Source organism: Entelurus aequoreus, linkage group LG20, assembly GCF_033978785.1.
Source record: "Entelurus aequoreus isolate RoL-2023_Sb linkage group LG20, RoL_Eaeq_v1.1, whole genome shotgun sequence".
Classification (NCBI taxonomy): Eukaryota; Metazoa; Chordata; class Actinopteri; order Syngnathiformes; family Syngnathidae; genus Entelurus; species Entelurus aequoreus.
In genome coordinates this window covers 47,762,366-47,789,228 of record NC_084750.1, presented here as the reverse complement: position 1 = coordinate 47,789,228, position 26,863 = coordinate 47,762,366, and the positions used below count along the sequence as shown (strand labels likewise).

General features: G+C 40.8%; 1 protein-coding gene across 1 annotated transcript in view; it reads right to left on the bottom strand.

Annotated features, from left to right (window-relative positions):
• Window positions 1-3,642: 3,642 nt before the first annotated feature.
• Window positions 3,643-26,863, bottom strand: part of LOC133636335 (oocyte zinc finger protein XlCOF22-like) — a 520,633-nt gene continuing 497,412 nt past the window's right edge. The window contains exon 4 of the mRNA XM_062030282.1: window positions 3,643-5,733. Within this exon, the coding sequence (XP_061886266.1) occupies window positions 4,310-5,733 (1,424 nt within the window). The 3' untranslated portion in view covers window positions 3,643-4,309. The remainder of the gene's footprint in view (window positions 5,734-26,863) is intronic.

The window sequence follows — 26,863 nt, the reverse complement described above, 5'->3', positions numbered from 1 at the left end:
AAAGTTACAGTAAATCTAAGCACACAAGTGAAAGTACATTCATATACACATGAAGTACACATTTGTGTAAGAATCATGTTAACCACCAAAATATTGTCTCGTTCTCCTAAAGCTAGGGCTGGGGGATATGGCCTTTTTTTAATATCTCGATATTTTTAGACCATATTGCGATACACGATATACAATATATGTGGATATTTTGCCTTAGCCTTGAATTGTTTATTGAATGAATCCCCATTAGCTGACGCCAAGGCGACTGCTAGTCTTCCTGGGGTCCATATAGGAGCATACAAAATTAAAATACAAAGAATACATGCATTACCAGACATTATACAATGGAAAAATACAACATAAGATAAAAAGCTAGTTAAAACCAGTATTAAAAATTCACAACTGATCATACAGGGAGCGGACCGCCACAGTCAGACAGTACGATACCCCATACTCTCTGAGCACTCCCCACAGGACTTCCCGAGGGACACGGTCGAATGCCTTCTCCAAGTCGACAAAACACATGTAGACTGGTTGGGCAAACTCCCATGCACCCTCAAGGACCCTGCGGAGAGTATAGAGCTGGTCCACAGTTCCACGACCAGGACGAAAACCACACTGTTCCTCCTGAATCCGAGGTTCGGCTATCCGGCGTAGCCTCCTCTCCAGCACACCTGAATAGACCTTACCGGGAAGGCTGAGGAGTGTGATCCCACGATAGTTAGAACACACCCTCCGGTTCCCCTTCTTAAAGAGAGGAACCACCACCCTGGTATGCCAATCCAGAGGTACCGCCCCCGATGTCCACGCGATGCTGCAGAGTCTTGTCAACCAAGACAGCCCCACAGCATCCAGAGCCTTAAGGAACTCCGGGCGGATCTCATCCACCCCCGGGGCCTTGCCACCGAGGAGCTTTTTAACTACCTCAGCAACTTTAGCCCCAGAAATAGGAGAGCCCACCACAGATTCCCCAGGCACTGCTTCCTCATAGGAAGACGTGTTGGTGGGATTGAGGAGGTCTTCGAAGTATTCCCTCCACCGATCCACAACATCCGCAGTCGAGGTCAGCAGAACATCATCCTCACCATACACGGTGTTGATAGTGCACTGCTTCCCCTTCCTGAGGCGGCGGATGGTGGTCCAGAATCGCTTCGAAGCCGTCCGGAAGTCGTTTTCCATGGCTTCCCCGAACTCCTCCCATGTCCGAGTTTTTGCCTCCGCGACCGCCGAAGCCGCACACCGCTTGGCCTGTCGGTACCTGTCCGCTGCCTCCGGAGTCCTATGGGCCAAAAGAACCCGATAGGACTCCTTCAGCTTGACGGCATCCCTCACCGCCGGTGTCCACCAACGGGTTCTAGGATTACCGCCACGACAGGCACCAACTACCTTGCGGCCACAGCTCCAATCAGCCGCCTCGACAATAGAGGCGCGGAACATGGTCCACTCGGACTCAATGTCCAGCACCTCCCTCGTGACATGTTCAAGTTCTTCCGGAGGTGGGAATTGAAACTCTCTCTGACAGGAGACTCTGCCAGACGTTCCCAGCAAACCCTCACAATGCGTTTGGGCCTGCCAGGTCTGTCCGGCTTCCTCCCCCACCATCGCAGCCAACTCACCACCAGGTGGTGATCGGTAGAAAGCTCTTCCCCTCTCTTCACCCGAGTGTCCAAAACATGAGGCCGCAAATCTGACGACACAACTACAAAGTCGATCATGGAACTGCGGCCTAAGGTGTCCTGGTGCCAAGTGCACATATGGACACCCTTATGTTTGAACATGGTGTTCGTTATGGATAATCTGTGACGGGCACAAAAGTCCAATAACAAAACACCGCTCGGGTTCAGATCCGGGCGGCCATTCTTCCCAATCATGCCTCTCCAGGTTTCACTGTCGCTGCCAATATGAGCGTTGAAGTACCCCAGCAGAACGAGGGAATCACCCGGGGGTGCACTCTCAAGTACTCCCTCGACCGAATCTAAAAAGGGTGGGTACTCTGAGCTGCGGTTTGGCGCGTAAGCGCAAACCACAGTCAGGACCCGTTCCCCCACCCGAAGGCGGAGGGAAGCTACCCTCTTGTCCACCGGGTTGAACTCCAACATGCAGGCTCTGAGCCGGGGGGCAACAAGAATTTCCACCCCAGCCCGTCGCCTCTCACTGCCGGCAACGCCAGAGTGGAAGAGAGTCCAGCCCCTCTCGAGAGAACTGGTTGCAGAGTCCTTGCTGTGCGTCGAAGTGAGTCCGACTATGTCTAGCCGGAACTTCTCCACCTCGCGCACTACCTCAGGCTCCTTCCCCCCCAGCGAGGTGACGTTCCACGTCCCAAGAGCTAGCTTCTGTAGCCGAGGATCGGACCGCCAAGTGCCCTGCCTTCGGCTGCCGCCCAGCTCACTTCGCACCCGACCTCTATGACCCCTGCTATGGGTGGCGAGCCCATTGGAGGGGGGACCCACGTTGCCTCTTCGGGCTGTGCCCGGCCGGGCCCCATGGGGACAGGCCCGGCCACCAAGCGCTCGCCATCGTGCCCCACCTCCGGGCCTGGCTCCAGAGGGGGGCCCCGGTGACCCGCGTCCGGGCGAGGGAAATCTGGGTCCTTTGTTTTTATCTTTCATTGAGGTCTTCTTTTTCTTCTAAGTGTTCCTTTTTTGATCCAGCACCCATCTCAATTGGGATTTTTGATTTTGTTCCCCCTCTGTTTTGCACATTTAAAAATAAAATAAATGTATGCTTGAAGAATACAATTTTCTTGTGATTATGGTATTAATAGGACTTACAGTAAGTGCAACAGTAGTCTAGTGGAGGTGTAAAGTTCATTTTTCTAAGCATTTTGGCATTTTTAAAGCATTTTTTCAGGCCCGGACTGAAATAGGGGACACGCAAATTTTATAAGTGACACCAAAAATGTTCCAACCACCCGCGAGATGTCCCTTATTTCAAAGTCTGGGAGTTGGCAACCCTAATGTTTGAAAAAGGCATTTGGTCGCTGATGCACTTATTGAGTGATAAAAGTATTATAATATTTTAAGATTTCATTACGTACGACCTGCAAAAAGACGGAAATATTTTAAAAAAATTATAAAGGTTTTCGTTCAAAATATTCTAAATACAGCATATCATCTTTTTCAGAACTCTTTTCTAAACTTTCTGGGCTTTTGGTGGATGGACACAATATTACAGATTCAAAACTCTGAAATTAGACATCCATCCATTATCTACCGCTTGTCCCTTTTTGGAGACACTTATTTACTATTTCTTTTTTGCTGTATTTTCTCTGGAACAAAACAAACAAACAAAAAATACTCATAACTTGAAAGAATCCATTCTTCCAAAGGCAAAGGCAGTGGCCAAAAATTGACCACTTCAAATAATTTTAGGATGTTGTTTTACAATTGATGACAACACTTGTTGTTTCTGTGATAGGGAAATAAAATAGTTTATGTTATAAATGTGTGCAAAATAAATGTCTGTGGGATGATGTACAATATTGGCTTTTGCCTGACACTCCACACTTGTTTTCTGAAATGTATATTGTTTTGGGGATGTTAAAAAAGAAAAAATTTTTTTTTTTAAAAACAATAATGGACATTTTTGTTTTATCCACAATTGTAAGTTTGTACAAACAAAACCATCCTTCCACAAACAATTCAGCCATTTTCTCTCACTTTTATATTGCATAAAGGTCTGGGGACATACATATGAAACAATCACGACACAATCATCATATTACAAAAGAGAGTAATAACGATAATTAAGAGAATGGATTATAGAAACCCAACAAATGATTCATAAAATCAGACATTTTAAAATTGTATAAAAGACAAGTGTTCAAATGATGTATAAAGTAAATAATAATATGCTTCCTGAAGTGGTCCAGAAGATGTTTCACATGTGAACAAGTACATATGTATATCATATAAAGGTGCTAATCTATGGGATCATTAATAATTACAAATACAAACATGTCACACTTCAATATTTCTAACACCTATAAAAAACCCTATTATGAATAAGTCTAATATTGTACGGTGAATATATATACACATACAATGTTTATTGTATGTAAAATATGTCTTGTACTGTTTACTCTCACCTTTTCAGTCAAATTGTTCTGTTCAATGTTTAATAAAAGTACACAATGTTGCATATTAATGCATGGACTTGACTGAAAAAAGCACTAATATAAAATATGTAATCTATAAATGTAGACGCATATTAAAAAGATAGTTACACAAACAACAATGATGTCACACATGTTATATGTGCTGATGTTGTTAGAAAGTCAAAGTTAAAGTCTTGACAGTTTATTTCAAATCCTGCATCTTCATTTGCTGCTGCTGTTCTCACCAGCACACTTGTGTTTCTTACTCTGGTACTTAGAAGACAATCTTTCACCACACACACTGCAACTCAACACTTTCTCTCCTGGGTGTCTTCTCATGTGTACTACAAGTGATGATCGTTCACTAAAGCTTCTGCTGCAGATTGAACAGGAATGTGATTTTTCCCCAGTGTGTGTTCTCTTGTGTGCTTTCAAAGAATGATTTCGTGTAAAACCTTTACCACAGACTGAACAGGAAAAAGGGTTTTCACCAGTGTGTGTTCTCATGTGCACTTTCAAATGGTAACTTAGAACATAACCTTTACCACAGATTGAACAGATAAAAGGTTTTTCTCCAGTGTGTGTTCTCATGTGTACTTTTAAACTTTGATTTATTGTAAAACTTTTACCACATTCTGAGCAGGAAAAAGGTTTTTCTCCAGTGTGTGTTTTCATGTGTCTTTTCAAATAGTTCCTATAAGTAAAATCTTTACCGCAGATTGAACATGAAAAAGCTTTTTCACCAGTGTGTATTCTCATGTGTATTTTCAAATCTTGCCTTTGAGTAAAATCTTTACTACAGATTGAACATGAAAAAGGTTTTTCTCCAGTGTGTGTTCTCATGTGTCTTTTCACAGTGTGCCTTTGAGTAAAACCTTTACTACAGATTGAACATGAAAAAGGTTTTTCTCCAGTGTGTGTTCTCTTGTGTAATTTCAAATGGTGCCTATGAGTAAAATCTTTACTACAGATTGAACATGAAAAAGGTCTTTCTCCAGTGTGTGTTCTCATGTGTCTTTTCAAATAACTAGGATATTTAAAAGTTTTGTCACAGAGAGAACATGTGAAGTGAGTGTTGTCAGTGTGACATGTCTTATCATGTTTAGAGTGTTCATCATCAGTGTCAGGAGAGTGTGACGTTGTGTCCTCACTATCTGATAGTGGAGCTAAGATCTTGTCTGCTTGTGATCCTCCACAGTGGTCTCCATCAGCTTCTGTTGTCATGTGTTGTGTTGAGCTGCTGCTTCTCTTCTCCTCACTCTCACCTTTGACCTCATCACCTTCACTCTTCACAGGGACACCAGTCACTGGCATCTTGGTGACATCAACCTCCTCCACTCCTTCAACATGCTGACTGATGCTGTGTTCCTCCTCTTCCTCTTTAATGTGAGGACTCAGTGGATCCACCGCTTCCTCTTTAAAATGGGATGTCAGTCGGTCCTCCTCTTCCTCTTTAAAATGGGATGTCAGTCGGTCCTCCTCTTCCTCTTTAAAATGGGGTGTCAGTGGGTCCTCCTCTTCCTTTTTAAAATGGGGGATCAGTGGGTATTCCTCTTCCTTCTTAATGTGGGAGGGCTGTGGCTCCTCTGTCCGCATCCTGAAGCTCCACTTCTGTTGCTCAGGGTGAAGATGTTCTACACAGACGTCTGCAAGACAAACACAAGTTTGAGAAACATCCATCTCTGCTCAGTCACACAATGCATTCAGTACTTTTGCATGCACTTAGGACAAACAAGTTATCGTATGAACTGTCTTGAAATCTCAGTGACACACAAACACGCTGCTCTTTACAACATTATTCACAGGAAAATAAAAACAAATGAATGGCGCTTGACAGCGCTGTGTGCGGAGCTGAAGCATTCTTGCCAACCCTCCCGATTTTCACCCGTCAACAATACTGAGGACAACAATATTGAGGGCACTATTGAGGGCGGGCGTGCAGTGATGGCATTGCCTTTAGCCTCCGCTTTTTCTCCATACAAACAACGTGCCAGCCCAGTCACATGTTGTATGCGGCTTCAACAGACACACACAAGTGACTACAAAGCATACTTGGTCAACAGCCACACATGTTACACTGAGGGTGGCCGTTTTAACAACTTTAACACTCTTACTAATATGCGCCACACTGTGAACCCACACCAAACAAGAATGAAAAACACATTTCGGGAGAACATCCACACGTAACACAACATAAACACAACAGAACAAATACCCAGGGTCCCTTGTAGCCCTAACTCTTCCGGGCTACAAGGAATCTACCAGTCATGGTGTGGTATATGGCTCTCGAGGGCCGAACATTGACGTCACTTGCGTGATGCAAGCAGAGAAACGTTTTGCTGCTTTTCCACGAGACACGCACGCGCTCTTCCTCCCTCCCTACCTCCCTTTCTCTCTCTCTCTCTCTCTCTCTCTCTCTCTCTCTCTCTCTCTCTCTTTCTTTCGCTCTTTCTCGCTCCCGCTGGTCCGGGCGGGGGAGACGAGCGGTCCGGTAGCTTCCAAAGGACCGAGCGACAATACAAAACTGTGGTACACTGGACCCCAGCGCTGATACTCCGACAGAGAGTCGCTGGGCGAATCGGACGTGTAACACGTTAGTCGTGATCGGGGCTAATTGTGCTACCGTAACTGTAAACTCCACAGCGAGACCCCACCCCCTCCCGTTGGCTCCAGACAGAGACAATTTTTGTTATTTGTGTCCAAAATACCCCTGCGTTAGTGGAAAAGCGGCAAATGAGTAAAAGCGAGAGAAACGTTGCCATGGAGACAAGGGTTGTCTTACGTGCCTGGTTGCAGTCACACAGCGACACCTGTCCATCAGTAATAAAGTTCCTGATAACCTGGACCAATTCAAACCGTTATTTGTTTTTTTTTATTGTTTAATTTGCATTGCCTCACACGATGAACACTACATATATTTGTATATGACGCCATATAACACTCCGGGAGCAGTCACTTTTTCCCGGTACTTTCTGCTGACCGCCGTGTTGCTGTCGGGAGGAAAAGCGGAACGACACACATTGCGGAAATAACATTATTCTCCGTGCGTCGGTTAAATACAAATATATTCCACAACCCCAAACATGTCTTTTTCAAAGCGTGCAGTGAAGAGAAAGGTTAGTGATGAGCAAAGACAATTCCAGGAAAAGTGGGAGATGCAATATTTCTTTGTTGAGCACAGGGGCACCCCGACGTGTCTTATTTGCACAGAGAAAGTTGCCGCGCACAAGGAATACAATTTAAAACGTCATTATACCACTAGACATGCTGAGGAGTATGCAAAATACCAGGGAGATGAGAGAGTGAACCGGGCTGCACATTTTAAAAGCAGTCTACTGAGGCAACAAGATTTCTTTAAAGGCCTACTGAAATGATTTTTTTTTATTCAAACGGGAATAGCAGATCCATTCTATGTGTCATACTTGATCATTTCGCGATATTGCCATATTTTTGCTGAAAGGATTTAGTAGAGAAAATCGACAATAAAGTTCGCAACTTTTGCTCGCTGATAAAAAAAAAGCCTTGCCTGTACCGGAAGTAGCGTGACGTCACAGGAGCTAGTATTCCTCACAATTCCCCATTGTTTACAATGGAGCGAGAGAGATTCGGACCGAGAAAGTGATGATTACCCCATTAATTTGAGCGAGGATGAAAGATTCGTAGATGAGGAACGTTACAGTGAACGACTTGAGAGGCAGTGATGGACGTATCTTTTTTCGCTCTGACCGTAACTTAAGTACAAGCTGGCTCATTGGATTCCACACTCTCCTTTTTATATTGTGGATCACGGATTTGTATTTTAAACCACCTGGGATACTATATCCTCTTGAAAATGAGAGTCGAGCACGCGAAATGGACATTTAAAGTGACTTTTATCGCCAAGACAATACATCGGTGACACACTTAGCTACTGAGCTAGCGCGATAGCATCGTTCTCAAATGAAGATAGAAACTAAATAAATAAACCTCTGACTGGAAGGATAGATAGAAAATCAACAATACTATTAAACCGTGGACATGTAAATACACGGTTAATGATTTCCAGGCTGGCGAAGGTTAACAATGCTGTGCTAACGACGCCATTGAAGCTAACTTAGCAACCAGACCTCACAGAACTATGTATTCTCTCCTTTTTCTATTGTGAATCACGGATTTGTATTTTAAACCACCTGGGATACTATATCCTCTTGAAAATGAGAGTCGAGCACGCGAAATGGACATTTAAAGTGACTTTTATCTCCAAGACAATACATCGGTGACACACTTAGCTACTGAGCTAGCGCGATAGCATCGTTCTCAAATGAAGATAGAAAAAAAATAAATAAACCTCTGACTGGAAGGATAGATAGAAAATCAACAATACTATTAAACCGTGGACATGTAAATACACGGTTAATGATTTCCAGGCTGGCGAAGGTTAACAATGCTGTGCTAACGACGCCATTGATGCTAACTTAGCAACCAGACCTCACAGAACTATGTACTCTCTCCTTTTTCTATTGTGAATCACGGATTTGTATTTTAAACCACCTCGGATACTATATCCTCTTGAAAATGAGAGTCGAGCACGCGAAATGGACATTTAAAGTGACTTATCTCCAAGACAATACATCGGTGACACACTTAGCTACTGAGCTAGCGCGTAGCATCGTTCTCAAATGAAGATAGAAACCCATCAACAGCCGTGCTCACCTGCATTCCAGCGATCGACGGCACGACGAAGGACTTCATCCGTGGGTTTGGCGGCAAGCATCGGCTAGGTGTAGTAAGTAGTCCTTGTTGTGTTGCTGTAAGTATTGTAATGCCCCGCAGTGGAGAAGGAGTCACACAGACGAGGAAGCGCTGCTCAATCGCTTTATTAAAAAGCGGTAACTGGTTGTAGTTCAAAAAGTAACGCACACACATACACGAGCTGCTGTTAGCCAAAACTCACGCTCACACACACAAGTTCTCCGCCAACTCACTCGCGCATGCGCGTTCCCCAAACCCTTAAAGACAGTACACTAATGCAAATATCACAGATATTACAGTATTGTACTTAGCCGCTAAAACACCGATCGATCCCACCTACAACGTTCTTCTTTGCAGTCTCCATTGTTCATTAAACAAATTGCAAAAGATTCACCAACACAGATGTCCAGAATAATGTGGAATTTTGTCGAAGAAAACAAGAGGCTTTTCTATCGGGTCCGATGGGGTCCAACCACTTCCGTTGCTTTTGTGACGTCACGCGCATAAATCATATCCAAAGGAGTTTTTCAACCGGAAGTGTGGCAGGAATTTTAAAATTGCACTTTATAAGTTAACCCGGCCGTATTGGCATGTGTTGCAATGTTAAGATTTCATCATTGATATATAAACTATCAGACTACGTGGTTGGTAGTAGTGGGTTTCAGTAGGCCTTTAAGAAAGCAAGCGAAAAGAGTGATGCAGCAGTCAAAGCTAGCTACAAGGTGAGTGAGATGGTTGCTAGAGTGGAAAAGCCATTCAAAGAAGGTGAATTTATTAAAAAGTGCATGTTACAGGCTGCAAGTATAGTTTGTCCGGAAAAGAAAGATCAGTTTAGCAACATCAGCCTTTCTGCCAATACCGTGGCAGAGCGCATTTCTGACTTGTCAACTAACATTTATGATCAACTGTGCGAGAAAGCCAAATATTTCAGTTGATACTCGGTCGCTCTTGATGAGACCACAGAAATCACAGACACTGCCCAGCTCGCAATATATATATATAATGTCCGTGATATTGATGACAATTTTGAAGTGATAGAGGAGATGCTCACAGTAGTTCCAATGCATGGCCAGACCACCGCTCAGGAGATATTTCACCAGCTTTGTGATGCCATTGAGAATGCCGGTTTGCCATGGAAGAGGTTAGTTGGAATAACAACTGATGGAGCACCATCAATGACAGGGAGGGAAAATGGACTAGTGACACTTGTTCAAAAAAAATTGAAAGAGGAGGGTGCAGAGGAGGCCCTTGCTTTGCACTGCATTATCCATCAACAGGCCCTTTGCAGCAAATGCCTGAAGTTTGACCATGTGATGTCTGTTGTTGTCAAATGCATAAACCAAATCAGATCCAGGGGCTTAAAGCACCAATGTTTCCGTGCTTTTTTAGAGGAAGTGGAGTCTGAATATTGGGTTGTGATCTACTTCATTGAGGTGCGTTGGCTCAGCAGGGGAAACTCGTTGAAGAGATTTCCTGAGTTGAGAGCAAAGGTGAAAGCCTTCATGGAGAAGGTTGGGGTAGTGTTCCTGTGCTAAGTGATCCCAAATGGCTCATGGACTTGGCTTTTCTTGTTGACATCACACATGAGCTTAATGTACTGAACAAGAAGTTACAAGGCAAGGGGCAACTCGTCAGTGCTGCCTATGACAACGTGAGAGCATTCTCCACAAAATGTCAGTTTTGGAAAGTCCAGCTCCCTCAGACAAACCTTTGCTATTTCCCAGCATACAAGGCACTCGTGGATGCAGGCACACCATTCAGTGGTGAGATGTATGTTGATGCCATTTTGAAGCTAGGGGAGGAATTTGATCACAGATTTGCAGACTTCAAGGCACACAGAGCCACATTTCAAATGTTTGCAGACCCCTTCTCCATTGATGTGCAAGATGCCCCTCCTGTGCTTCAAATGGAGCTCATTGACCTGCAGTGCAACTCTGACTTCAAAGCCAAGTTCAGGGAGGTGAGTGGAAGAGCAGACAAACTTGGACAATTTTTGAGAGAATTGCCTCCCAGCTTCCCTGAGCTTTCCCGAATGTACAAGCGGATCATGTGCCTTTTTGGGAGCACATACTGTACTTGTGCGAAAAGCTCTTCTCCACCTTGAACCTCAATAAGTCCAAGTACAGGTCCAGAATTACTGATGATCATCTTCAAGCCATACTGAGGGTCTCAACTGCTTCTTCTCTCCAGCCAAATGTAGCTCAGTTATGCGAGAGGAAATGCTGCCAGGTGTCTAGCAGCAAGAAGTAGGCAAGAGAAGCCATGTTCAAGCCATGTTCAGGTTCACAGATTTATTTATTGTTACTTGTATGTGTACATTGTTGCTGACTGGAGAAATCAAATTCTTATTGTTATTACTTATGACTGATTTATTTACTGAATTCTCATTTTGTTCATTTATATTTTGATTTTATTTTGTGTTGAAAATAAAAATAAAGACATTCATTAATATTTTTTTAAGAAATCTTTTCTTGCGGCCCAGCCTCACCCAGACTCTGCATCCAGTGGCCCCCAGGCAAATTGAGTTTGAGACCCCTGATATAGAATTACTAATAGAACCATTTTAAAACAGGCTACACAGGCTCCTAATTTAGTTGCTGAAATATGCAGTAAAATATTACATAATTTCCAGTATTATTTTCTCAAATAAAGTAACCAGATATTAACAGTAAATAAACAAGTACGTTATTAATAATTGTTTCGACAGAATAATACAATTAGAAATGACACACTATGTTACTGCATATGTCAGCTGCCAAATTAGGAGCTTTTGTAACCCGCTTTGAAATTTTTCTATTATCAATCATATACTAATTGATATATTGTGACATATATTGTTATTAGGATATAGATTTGAGGTCATATCGCCCATACCAAACATTGGTTCACCGAGTCATTTTGTTTGGCCCACCAAATATTTATATTTTTTATATTCTTTAGATGTGTGTGTATGTTTAAAATGTTGTACTACTGTTCTACAACACGTGGAAGTGTCATGTCATGGGGTTGGTGTGCTTTTAACTAGCGGTGTGAAGATACGGTCAGCTCACCAAAGGATATTCGATATTGGCTTTAGGTAGGGCTGGGCGATATATCGATACACTGGATATATCGCGGGTTTGTCTCTGCGCGATATAGAAAATTACTATATTGTGATTTTGGAGTATACGTTCTCACGCAGTTGCTTTTAGCTGCAGGCATTACACTACGGGCTCTTCTCACTCTTTCTTGTCTCTCCTTCTCACAGAGACATAAAACAAGCGCACCATCTTACATACTAGGCCAAAAGGTGAACCAGGAAAAAGTGTCTAGAAAGTGATTTTCGTTCCCACGTCTGGGCACTACTCTTTTTTTGCATTTTTGCATAGAAAATGCCATTGTGGACATTAGGTTAAAAGTTATCCGCAAAATATCGTGGCGTTTTTTTTTTAGAGCCATAAATGTATGAAAACAGGAATGACAAAAAAACGAAAATCTTATGCAGCCGTTTTTTTCTTGTAAATGTATTTACATTCATTCTGGAAACAGAATCTCTCTCACAAATTGACATTAATACATATACCTAACATTTGAGACAAGTATTTTATCATTGGTATACTTTAATTAGAATTTAAACCATGAAACATACAAAACAAATGAAAAAAACGCTTCAAAATAAGTGAATAGCAACCTGTACAATTGAACATACAAACATTATTGCTTAACAATAATGTTTTATACATTAAAAATTTCAGTAGATACTGTGTTATAAGAGGAAGTCAAAAATAAAATAAAATAAAGGACACCAGCCCAAAATGGCTGACATCAATCAAAATATCGAATAATGCCGAAAAATGGAAATACAACAAAATCAATCAATCAATCAATCAATCAATGTTTATTTATATAGCCCTAAATCACAAGTGTCTCAAAGGGCTGCACAAGCCACAACGACATCCTCGGTACAGAGCCCACATACTGCATTACAGTTTAGAATCTGTACACAATATGGTACAAAACAATATTTACACGAACAAAACAATGTGTTGATGTCACAGCAGGTCTTGAGTCTTTTTTTAAATATTTTTTTTTATTATTTTGTCTTAACTTTGCACATTGTTAAAGCCATATCTCAAGAATTCTTTGATAGATTTTCCTCAAATTTGGGACAAATTCAAACTATGATTATTATCATTTGTTTTAAGGTCAAGTGCACTGTAACCTCACATTCTATTTTTAAAGTATTTAACTGAAGTACCGTATTTTCCGCACCATAAACCGCACCTAAAAACCAAAATTTTTCTCAAAAGCTGACAGTGCGGCTAATATATGGATTAATATTAATATTTCTTTTCATAAAGTTTAGGTCTCGCAACTACGGTAAACATCCGCCATCTTTTTTCCCCGTAGAAGAGGAAGCGCTTCTTCTTCTACGGTAAGCAACCGCCCCCATAGAAGAGGAAGCGCTTCTTCTTCTACTGTAAGCAACCGCCAAGGTGAGCACCCGCCCCCGTAGAAGAAGCGCACGGATATTACGTTTCATTTCATTTGTGTGTTTCTGTAAAGACCACAAAATGTCTCCTACTAAGAGACACGCGTACAAGGTTCCACTGACTTTTGAAATTCATGTGAACCGCACTGTGGATACAACGGGAACACGTACGGTGAATATTCGCACCACAGGGAATGAAAAGTCGTCCTTCACTGTGGTTCTAGCTTGCCATGCTAACGGCCAGAAACTTCCACCCACGGTGATATTCAAAAGGAAGACCTTGCCAAAAGAGAACTTTCCAGCCATATATATATATATATATATATATATATATATATATATATATATATATATATATATATATATATATATATATATATATATATATTTGAGTTGGTGAATTCTAGCTGTAAATAACCACGCCCCCAACCCCGCCCCCCGCCCCCGCCCCCACCCCCGACAAGTGTTCAGTCACACACCTGCAGGCAAGGAAGCAGGGCGAAACTTTCTCACGGCGTGCAGCAACAGAGCGACCAGAGCGGCGTGTGCTAGCCACTCGGGCGGGCAGTAGCCCTTGAGTGCCCGGTAAAATAGTACATTCCGGCGTCGCTAAGTGTCTACGTTGGTGTGGCTCGTTTCTAGCCTAGATCCAAGTTGCACTGCTGCCGGGCTAGGCTCGCCTTCAGCCGTGGCCCAGGTTAGCATGGGTCCGAAGCCAAGGAGAGCGGTTAGCCCCCCTGAGGATGACATGGAAGAAATTAAGAAATCTCTTGAATTTTTGTCGGCTGAGATCGCAACAATTGCTGAACAGCAAAAGAAAATCGTGGATCTGATGGGTGACATTCAGTCACTCAAAAGACTGAACACGGAGAAAGACAAAGCTATAAAAGTTTCCCGCATGAACAACGTGATCGTCAGCGGACTGAAGACCAAACATCGGTCATACGCCAGTGTGGCAGCCCGGGGGAACGGCCCTGCAGGGCGGGAGGGAGTTCAATCGGAGTCGGAGGTGGAATCGCTGGAGCAGCAAGTGGTCAGCTTTTTGGGGAGCAGGAGGATCTCCGTGGACAGAAGCGACATTGAAGCCTGTCACACGCTGCCTACGAGAACCAAAGGAGCGACACCAGCGATCATCATTCGCTTCACCAACAGAAGGAACAAGATTGCGATCCTAAAACAGGGTCGCAAATTAAAAGGAACGGAGGTGTACATTAACGAACATCTCACCAAAAGGAATGGTGAGATCGCCAGGCGCGCACCAATCCTGAGGAAGCAAAGCAAAATTCAGTCTAGATGGACTGCCAGCTGAAAAGTGTTTATCAAGCTGAATGACACGACCCCAGAAGAGGAGAAAGTCATGGTCATCAACGACATCAGTGATTTGGACAAATTCGATATCTGAGGAACTATCTGCGGCAAGGTAGGACCCCTGTGTCTACTCATGGACAATTTTCACACACACATAATGACTGTCACTCATTGTTTCCCATTTTATTCTTTAGTTTTTTGCTGCAGTTGCAGATGTCATGCCTTTGTACTAGTTGGGCGTTGTTATATATGTCTACCTGTACGTCTTTTTATGCCTCAAAGCAGGCCTACACTACTGTGTTTCAGGGTCAATTGTAAAAAGCAATATAAGTCATCAATTGCTCTCTCTCTTCATCATAGTTTCATACAACCTTAAACTACCCGGCAAAGGCCTACTAATAGCTCACTTGAATATCTGTAGCTTAAGAAACAAAATCCCAGATTTATGTATGATAATGAAGTCTAATGATATACACATTACGGCAATATCTGAAACCCATCTTGACTCCTCTTTTGAGGATGTTGAATCAGCTGTAGACGGATACACAATTTTTAGGAAGGATAGAACAAGATATGGTGGAGGTGTAGCTGTGTATGTGCAGAGTCACATTCCTGTGAAAGTAAGACATGATTTAATGTTGACTGATATTGAGGCCCTGTGGATCCAGGTTCACCTGCCACAGACCAAACCCATACTGGTTGGGTGCTGCTATAGACCACCTAGTGCCGATATAAAATACCTGGATTTAATATGCAAGATGTTGGATAAATCTAGTGATGAGAACAGAGAGATATATTTTACTGGGGGCACAAACATTGATTGGTCCGCTATGTGCCCGCTGAAAAAGAAACTTATTGCTGTAACTAATGCCTGTAACCTCACACAGACCATTACACTACCAACCAGATCAACTATAAATAGAAATGGGCTAAAGTCATCCAAATGCATTGACCACCTATTCACTAATGTTCCTGATAAATGCACTAAAACAGTATCAATAGCTCTTGGCTTTACGGACCACAACTTAATTGCAATAAGGAGGAAGACCAAGCTCTCCAAAGCTCCTAGTGTGACAATACATAAAAGGTCTTATAAATATTTTAATGAAGTAAAATGTATAGATGATGTGAAACATGTTAACTGGGAAACTGTGTGTCTTGAGGAGGATCCTGAAGCTGCTTTGAGCACATTCATGAAGTTATTTTTGCAGATTGCAGATAAGCATGCTCCTGTCAGGAAAACAACTGTCAAGGCAAATGGCGCCCCCTGGTTAGGGAATGAGCTCAAAGCACTTATGCAGCAACGTAACCAGGCTAAAAAGTTGGCGGACTCTTCTGGTCTACTTTCTGATGCGATGATTTATCGTAATTTAAGAAATCATGTAACTAAAATAAATAGAGGTAATAAAAAGGTATATTATCAGACAAAGATCTATGACTTTAGACATGATGGAAAACAATTGTGGAAAATTTTAAATCAAATAATGGGAAGATCAGCATCATGTAAAACAAATTCGTATATAGAAGTTGATGGAGCTTACCTGACTAAGCCAATGGAAATTGCCACATATTTTAATAATTACTTCACAAACAAGGTGGAAAATCTGAGAGTGAATATGACGCCTTCTGATGGCTCCTCCTCATGCACATTCATTGAAAATCATATAATGAAGGGTAAAAACTGTAGGTTCGATTTTGTACCAGTTAGTAGTTCTGATATTGAGAAATTGTTGTTATCACTGCCATCTGATAAACCTGCTGGGACGGACATGCTAGATGGCAAATTGTTAAAAATTGCGGCATGCCATGTATCAACTTCGATTTGTCATATATTTAATAAGTCATTAAGATATGGAGTCTGTCCTGGGGTTTGGAAGGAAGCCAAGGTCATCCCTCTACCCAAGGACACAAATAAAGATTTTACTGGTAAAAAAAAGTAGACCAATAAGCATACTTCCTGCTCTTAGTAAATTGATGGAAAAAGTTGTTTTCAAACAAATTCAAGATTACTTTACCTACAACAAAGTGATGTGGTGTTCCCAGCATGCTTATAGGCAAGGTCACTCAACATCTACTGCTCTAGCTCAGCTGACTGATGACTGGCTGTCACAAATGGATGTCAAGAAGATGGTTGGTACTGTCCTGATTGACTTTAGTGCGGCATTCCATGTCATAGATCACAACATAATGATGTCCAAACTGAGAAAATATGGTTTTAATAGTATGTCACTTTCTTGGATGTTGAGCTATCTATCAGGAAGATCACAGAGAGTGTGTTTTAATGGTAGCCTATCTGAACGCAAGTACAATTAGTGCGGCGAGCCTCAAGGAAGCTGCTTAGGTCCTTTACTTTTTATTATTTTTACTAATGATCTTCCCTGTGTTACAACAAACACCAATATGGTTATGTATGCAGGTGACACAACTCTATACAGTACTGCCTCTACCTTAAATGACCTAGAAAATAACTTAAATCAGGACCTGGAGAGAGTGTCACTGGGTAAATGATAGTAAACTTGTTGTGAATATTGACAAAACAAAAAGCATTCTTTTTGGATCCAGGCATATGCTTGTTGATGACCCACAGCTTCATATTTCAATGTCAGACATACCTATTGAGCAGGTCAAAAAAGCAAAACTGCTTGGTGTGCTATTAGACAGTCAACTGTCATGGTCCCATCATATTGATGGTATTTCAATGAAAATGGGAAGAGGTCTAGCCATGGTCAGGAAGTGCTCCACCTTCTTGACATCCTCAACAATGGCTCAAGTGATACAGTCCTTGGTTTTCTGTCATCTTCATTACTGTCCTATAATATGGTCCGCTACGACTAAGTCTGACCTGAACAAACTGCAACTTGTACAGAACAGAGCGGCTAGACTGCTACTTAAATGTTCTTTGCGCACTAATATTTCATATATGCATTCACGCCTGTCCTGGTTGTCTGTTGAACAAAAGATGCATTGTAGTCTCCTTAAGTTCTTCAGAACTATCATTTTAGATCAATCACCAGATTACTTTTACAAACCGTTTTTAAAATCAACTAATACACATATTCATGGCACTAGGAATGCCAGCAATGGCTATTTGACACTTCCTGCTCCCAGGACCAATCATACAGTCATGTATAGATGTATATCATTCTGGAATCAATTGCCATCTCACATTAATCTCTCACAAAGTAAATTGTCATTTAAGACAGCTTTGAAAATACACCTAATGCAGCTGCCCACATGACGTGAATTTTTAATACTGGTTTTAACTAGCTTTTTATCTTATGTTGTATTTTTCCATTGTGAATTTTTAATACTGGTTTTAACTAGCTTTTTATCTTATGTTGTATGTTTCCATTGTATAATGTCTGGTAATGCATGTATTCTTTGTATTTTAATTTTGTATGCTCCTATATGGACCCCAGGAAGACTAGCAGTCGCCTTGGCGTCAGCTAATGGGGATCCATTCAATAAACAATAAACAATTCAAGGCTAAGGCAAAATATCCACATATACAGTATATCGTGTATCGCGATATGGCCTAAAAATATCGAGATATTAAAAAAAGGCCATATCCCCCAGCCCTAGCTTTCGGAGAACGAGACAATATTTTGGTGGTTAACATGATTCTTACACATATGTGTACTTCATGTGTATATGAATGTACTTTCACTTGTGTGCTTAGATTTACTGCAACTTCATTGTGGATAATATATATAAACAACCTCAATTGTTTTTCATCTTAAATTTGAAGGACAGTTTACTTATCTGACAAATTCAAAGGAAACTGCACTTTTTTTTAAAATGTCGCCTATCATTCACAATCTTTATGTAAGACATGTTTTAAATTTTTATAAATTCTAATTAGTAAATAAACGTGAGTAAAAATCAGCTAACATTGGAGTCAATGGGAGCTCCTCTATTAGACCCACAAAGTCCTCCAAATAACCATTCAAAAACTAGGGATGTCCCGATACAACTTTTTCACTTCTGATACGATACCGATATTGTAGCCTTGAGTATTGGTCGATACCGATATCAATACGATACGATATAGGCACAAATCTTACATACATTTATTCCTTATTTTGTTGTGTGGAATGTTAGAAAAGGCTTGATAAAGTGATATTACTGTTACTGATGTTGTAGTGTTAAAACAGAAAACAATAGTCAGCAAGAGTAGGTAAAGGAAAAACTGACCCATTTATTATTAACCAATTGGTTACATACATTTTAACCTTCAACATAAGAGTATTACCTCAACAAATCCAATAAAGACAAAATGTTATATTTAAAGTGCAAAATAACCACTAATACCAACATAATTATACAATTGAATAAAATAAATAAAAAATAAATTAGAAGACCCTGAAAAATAACCTAAATAAATCCAATTAAAAAAAAAAAAAAACGTTTTAAAGTGCAAACAATTCAAGTTCACTTCAGTTATTTTTTTACTGGCAGCATATGTTGGAAACAACTGTGGGCAGGGACAAAAACAACAACAACAACAACAACACAATATTGTCCACTGTCCAACTGCTCTTTCTTTCTTTCTTTCTTTCATTTTTATTTCGAATATGTAGACAAAACAAAAACAAACAAATTTTGCAAAAAAACAACAAAAAAGCCATTCAAGAATGAATAACAAAAGCAATAATAATAATAATAATAGTAATAATAAAAAGCAAAAGCTTTAAGCTCTAAGTTAAGAGTTCACAGCTCCAGTTTCACTGACTGACTGTGCCCAAAACAATGTAGTAATTACTCTTAGTCATCACTGAAGAATAGTGTAAACACAATAAACATATCACTCTAATAACAAGAGCATAAAACAACTAATAATCAGTCAGTGCTAACTACCCCTACTACTCCTCCTCCTCCTTCTCCACTTTCTGCAGTCCGAGCATAATGTGGAGATTTTTTTTTAAGAAGATAAGCATTTGGGCATGCTGTGCGGCAATACACTTTTTAACCTCTTGGTGCATCTGGGGTATAGTTTGTCTACTATGTAGTGGCGGCTAGGAATAATGTAGCGAGGTTGGAGGTGCTCCATTAAGCGTTTAAAGCCGACATTACTCACACCCGACAGGGGCTGCTCATCAAGCACAATAAACCGGGCTATATGTTCTGTTATGGCCATTGCCTTTTTGCTGTCCCGTGGTAGTTTGTCACGTCTTGCAAAGCTTTCGGCCAGCGTGGGTTGCTGAAGCGAGCCAGAGGTTTGTTGCTTCGCCTTGCTGCTCTCGCCAAAATCCTAATGTTGTTTTTTTGTGGTGTTTTTTCAAATGTGCGATGAGATTGCTTGTATTGAACCTTCCCGGTTCTGTCCCTCCACGGGACACTTGCGCCTGACAAATGTTGCATTTAGCGGCAACGTCTTTGTCCGAGTTTAAGTTCAAATACTTCCACACAGCCGACATCACTACACTTTGTTGCAAGCACACGCGTTGTCGTTGTTGTGATCACGTGTGCTGTGCATGCTGGATCAGAGACGCTCTTCTTCCGCGGCCGGCACCAACGTTAATTAAGGGGCATTGCCGCCACCTACTGTGTTGGAGTGTGATCAAACCAGAGTCACCTATTATAGAAGTGCTGCAGCGGAAAATGGACAGCTTATATCGGAGCGCTTATATCGGAGTTTTTAGATTCGGCCCGATAAAATCCGATATTCACTTTTTTGGCTAATATAGGACTGATTTCCGAAATCAATATCGGATCGGGACATCCCTAACAAAAACTGCCAACAATACTCCATTTACATTTTGTGACCTGAATAATAACCAAGTATTGGTGATATTGTTATTATAAACGCTAACGTTAAGGACCTACTTTTAGCGGCGCATTGATCGATCACAGAAGTAACTAGCTTATGCTGCTATATTGACATACTGAGCTGCTTTCTCACCGCTAAGATGGTGAAAGCTAATTCTAGATCAGTGGTTCTTAACCTTGTTGGAGGTACCGAACCCCACCAGTTTCATATACGCATTCACCAAACCCTTCTTTAGTGAAAAATAAAATTTTATTTTTTTTCAAATTCAAGACAAAGTTATACGTTTTTGGTAACACTTTAGTATGGGGAACATATTCTAAATAACAAAGATTTAAATTAGAGTTATTTGGTTAGGGTTCAGGTCAGGGTTAGAGGGTTAGGGTTATAATAAAGCCATGCCAAATAAGGCATTAATAAGTACTTAATAATGACTAGTTAAGAGCCAATATGTTACTAATTTGCATGTTAATAAACAACTGATTAATGGTGAATATGTTCCCATACTAAAGTGTTACCATGTTTTTCTTACTGGTGCACAAAATGAACCGTGCATGAACATCACCTTGTTCAAACAACAAAACCAACACAGTGCATGAACTCACAACATATTACACACCTGCAAATTAGTCAAATGTTGTCATATTCGTAATATGCCTATAGGGAGAAGTTTGTATTTACACGATGAGTCGGGTGTGTTTTGACCTCCGCCGAACCCCTGAGGCCGAACCCCTAGGGTTCGATCGAACCCAGGTTAAGAACCACTGTTCTAGATTATACAAACCCCGTTTCCATATGAGTTGGGAAATTGTGTTAGATGTAAATATAAACAAAATACAATGATTTGCAAATCATTTTCAACCCATATTCAGTTGAATATGCTACAAAGACAACATATTTGATGTTCAAACTGTTAAACATTTTTTTTGTGCAAATAATCATTAACTTTAGAATTTGATGTCAGCAACACGTGACAAAGAAGTTGGGAAAGGTGGCAATAAATACTGATAAAGTTGAGGAATGCTCATCAAACACTTATTTGGAACATCCCACAGGTGAACAGGCAAATTGGGAACAGGTGGGTGCCATGATTGGGTATAAAAGTAGATTTCATGAAATGCTCAGTCATTCACAAACAAGGATGGGGTGAGGGTCACCCCTTTGTCAACAAATGTGTTAGCAAATTGTTGAACAGTTTAAGAAAAACCTTTTTCAAGCAGCTATTGCAAGGAATTTAGGGATTTCACCATCTACGCTCCGTAATATCATCAAAGGGTTCAGAGAATCTGGAGAAATCACTGCACGTAAGCAGCTAAACCCGTGACCTTCCATCCCTCAGGCTGTACTGCATCAACAAGCGACATCAGTGTGTAAAGGATATCACCACATGGGCTCAGGAACACTTCAGAAACCCACTGTCAGTAACTACAGTTGGTTGTTACATCTGTAAGTGCAAGTTAAAACTCTCCTATGCAAGGCGAAAACCGTTTATCAACAACACCCAGAAACGCTGTCGGCTTCGCTGGGCCTGAGCTCATCTAAGATGGGCTAATACAAAGTGGAAAAGTGTCCAGTGGTCTGACGAGTCCACATTTCAAATTGTTTTTGGAAATTGTGGACGTCGTGTCCTCCGGACCAAAGAGGAAAAGAACCATCCGGATTGTTATAGGCGCAAAGTGTAAAAGCCAGCATGTGTGATGGTATGGGGGTGTATTAGTGCCCAAGACATGGGTAACTTACACATCTGTGAAGGCACCATTAATGCTAAAAGGTACATACAGGTTTTGGAGCAACATATGTTGCCATCCAAGCAACGTTACCATGGACGCCCCTGCTTATTTCAGCAAGACAATGCCAAGCCACATGTTACATCAACGTGGCTTCATAGTAAAAGAGTGCGGGTACTAGACTGGCCTGCCTGTAGTCCAGACCTGTCTCCCATTGAAAATGTGTGAAGCCTAAAATAGCACAAGGGAGACCCCCGGACTGTTGAACAACTTAAGCTGTACATCAAGCAAGAATGGGAAAGAATTCCACCTGAGAAGCTTCAAAAATGTGTCTCCTCAGTTCCCAAATGTTTACTGAGTGTTGTTAAAAGGAAAGGCCATGTAACACAGTGGTGAACATGCCCTTTCCCAACTACTTTGGCACGTGTTGCAGCCATAAAATTCTAGGTTAATTATTATTTGCAAAAAAAAAAAAAAAGTTTATGAGTTTGAACATCAAATATCTTGCCACCCCAGCCCGTCGCTTGTCATTGCTTGCAACGCCAGAGTGGAAAAGAGTCGAGCCCCTCTCGAGAGAACTGGTTCCAGAGCCTTTGTTGTGCGTCGAAGTGAGTCAGACTATATCTAGCCGGAACTTCTCCACCTTGCGCACCAGCTCAGGCTCCTTCCCCCCCCAGCGAGGTGACGTTCCACGTCCCAAGAGCTAGCTTATGTAGCCGAAGATCGGACCGCCAAGTGCCTGCCTTCGGCTGCCGCCCAGCTCACATTGGACCCGACCTCTATGACCCCTCCCATGAGTGGTGAGCCCATTGGAGGGGGGACCCATGTTGCCATCTTCGGGTCTTCGAGTTGTACTTTTCATAAAGGTCTTGTAGTTTACATATATATATATATACATATATATATATATATATACATATTATACATATATATATATATACATATTATATATATATATAATATATATATATATATATATACATATACACATATATATATATACATATACATATACATATATACATATATATATATACATATATATATATATATATATATATATATATATATACATATACATATATACATATACATATATACATTATATATATACATATATATATATATATATATATATATATAATATATATATATATATATATATATATATATATATATATATATATATATATATATATATGTATATATCAGCAAAATTACAGGGTGTGCAAATACTTGTGGACCTCACTGTATATATGTAATATATATGTAATGCTCATAAGGGTATTCTAGTAAAATATGCAGGGATGAGATGTGTCAATATTTAAAATAGTACTCGAAATCCATTTTTGGCAGCAAAAAAGTGGCCATTTAGGTAGATATTTGTTCTAAAAAGGGAATTTCAACAAGTAAACAGTACAGTAGGTAGTTGATTTTGATATATGTATTTCTCATAAGGGTATTCTAGCAAAATACGCGTGTGTAAATATGTGATGTGTAAATATCAAAATATTATGTCAAATCACTTTTTGTCAGGCAATATTACATTTAATGACAATTTTACATAAATGAATACATCCAAACATGTTGTACATATTTATTATGTGCAGGAAGAAATAACAGTTACAATTGTGTGTATCTCCAAACAAGAAAGCGGTTTTATCACATCACCATGGACTAACAACACTCTTTAAATCTCATCAATACCACAGAAGAGGCAAACTGTCCCTTTTCCGGCCACGATAAAGTATTAAATAATGTCAAACACGTAGAGATACAATAACCAGGAATATAAAGTGTTTGTCTCACACCTAGTAAATCCACTGTGGACACACCAAGACAAAATGTAGGTTCAGTGATACATTAACCAGGAAGATAAAGTGTTTGTCTCACACCTTGTAATCATCTGTGGACACACCAAGACAAAAATGTAGATTCAGTGATACAATAACCTGGAAGATAAAGTGTTTGTCTCACACCTAGTAATCCACTGTGGACACACCAAGACAAAAATGTAGGTTCAGTGATACAATAACCAGGAAGATAACGTGTATGTCTCACACCTAGTAATCCACTGTGGACACACCAAGACAAAAATGTAGGTTCAGTGATATATTAACCAGGAAGATAAAGTGTTTGTCTCACACCTAGTAATCCACTGTGGACACACCAAGACAAAAATGCAGGTTCAGCGAGCTCTGCGCACCCCGCGAAGGAAATATATTTTGGCAGGCATTCACATTTTGCCACAACACCCCTAAAGGGACATGGGGAAAGTCCTAGTTGAAATACAGCCCAATTAACTCCTTGTAATCATCTGTGGACACACCAAGACAAAAATGTAGATTCAGTGATACAATAACCAGGAAGATAAAGTGTTTGTCTCACACCTAGTAATCCACTGTGGACACACCAAGACAAAAATGTAGGTTCAGTGATACATTAACCAGGAAGATATAGTGTTTGTCTCACACCTAGTAATCCACTGTGGACACACCAAGACAAAAATGTAGGTTCAGTGATACAATAACCAGGAAGATAAAGTGTTTGTCTCACACCCTAGTAATCCACTGTGGACACACCAAGACAAAAATGTAGGTTCAGTGATACATAACCAGGAGATAAAGTGTATGTCTCACACCTAGTAATCCACTGTGGACACACCAAGACAAAAATGTAAGTTCAGTGATACATTAACCAGGAAGATAAAGTGTATGTCTCACACCTAGTAATCCACTGTGGACACACCAAGACAAAAATGTAGGTTCAGTGATACAATAACCAGGAAGATAAAGTGTTTGTCTCAACACCTAGTAATCCACTGTGGACACACCAAGACAAAAATGTAGGTTCAGCGATACAATAACCAGGAAGATAAAGTGTTTGTCTCACACCTAGTAATGCACTGTGGACACACCAAGACAAAAAATGTAGGTTCAGCGATACAATAACCAGGAAGGTAAAGTGTTTGTCTCACACCTAGAATCACTGTGGACACACAAGTACACAACATACAGGTACAGTACCTACTGGACGACAACCGATGTCTACCTATAAATGTGGACACACCAATAACCAAAAAATTGTTTGTCTCACACCTAGAATCACTAGCACACCAAGACAAAAATGTATAACCAGAATGACTACACATAACCATAGAAGATAAAGTGTTTGCTCACACCTAGTATCCACTGTGGACACACCAAGACAAAAATGTAGGTTCAGCGATACAATAACCAGGAAGATAAGGTTTGTCTCACACCTAGTAATCCACTGGGGACACACCAAGACAAAATGTAGGTTCAGTGATACAATAACCAGGAAGATCAAGTGTTTGTCTCACACCTAGTAATCCACTGTGGACACACCAAGACAAAATGTAGGTTCAGCGATACAATAACCAGGAAGATAAAGTGTTTGTCTCACACCTAGTAATCCACTGTGGACACACCAAGGACAAAATGTAGGTTCAGCGATACAATAACAGGAAGATAAAGTGTTTGTCTCACACCTAGTAATCCACTGTGGACACACCAAGACAAAAATGTAGGTTCAGCGATACAATAACCAGGAGATAACGTGTTTGTCTCACACCTAGTAATCCACTGTGGACACACCAAGACAAAAATGTAGGTTCAGGATACAATAACCAGGAAGATAAAGTGTTTGTCTCACACCTAGTAATCCACTGTGGACACACCAAGACAAAAAATGTAGGTTCAGCGATACAATAACCAGGAAGATAAAGTGTTTGTCTCACACCTAGTAATCCACTGTGGACACACCAAGACAAAAATGTAGGTTCAGCGATACAATAACCAGGAAGATAAGTGTTTGTCTCACACCTAGTAATCCACTGTGGACACACCAAGACAAAATGTAGGTTCAGCGATACAATAACCAGGAAGATAAAGTGTTTGTCTCACACCTAGTAATCCACTGTGGACACACCAAGACAAAAATGTAGTTCAGCGATACAATAACCTGGAAGATAAACGTGTTTGTCTCACACCTAGTAATCCACTGTGGACACACCAAGACAAAATGTAGTCAGCGATACAATAACCAGGAAGATAACGTGTTGTCTCACACCTAGTAATCCACTGTGGACACACCAAGACAAAAATGTAGGTTCAGGATACAATAACCAGGAAGATAAAGTGTTTGTCTCACACCTAGTAATCCACTGTGGACACACCAAGACAAAATGTAGGTTCAGCTGATACAATAACCAGGAGATAAAGTGTTTGTCTCACACCTAGTAATCCACTGTGGACACACCAAGACAAAAATGTAGGTTCAGCGATACAATAACCAGGAAGATAAAGTGTTTGTCTCACACCTAGTAATCCACTGGGGACACACCAAGACAAAATGTAGGTTCAGTGATACAATAACCAGGAAGATAAAGTGTTTGTCTCACACCTAGTAATCCACTGTGGGACACACCAAGACAAAAATGTAGATTCAGCGATACAATAACCAGGAAGATAACGTGTTTGTCTCACACCTAGTAATCCACTGTGGACACTCCAAGACAAAAATGTAGGTTCAGCTGATACAATAACCAGGAAGATAAAGTGTTTGTCTCACACCTAGTAATCCACTCGTGGACACACCAAGACAAAAATGTAGGTTCAGTGATACAATAACCAGGAAGATAAAGTGTTTGTCTCACACCTAGTAATCCACTGTGGACACACACAAAAGAGTCACATACATACCAGAATTGTAGGTTCAGTGATACAATAACCCAGGAAGATAAGCGTTTG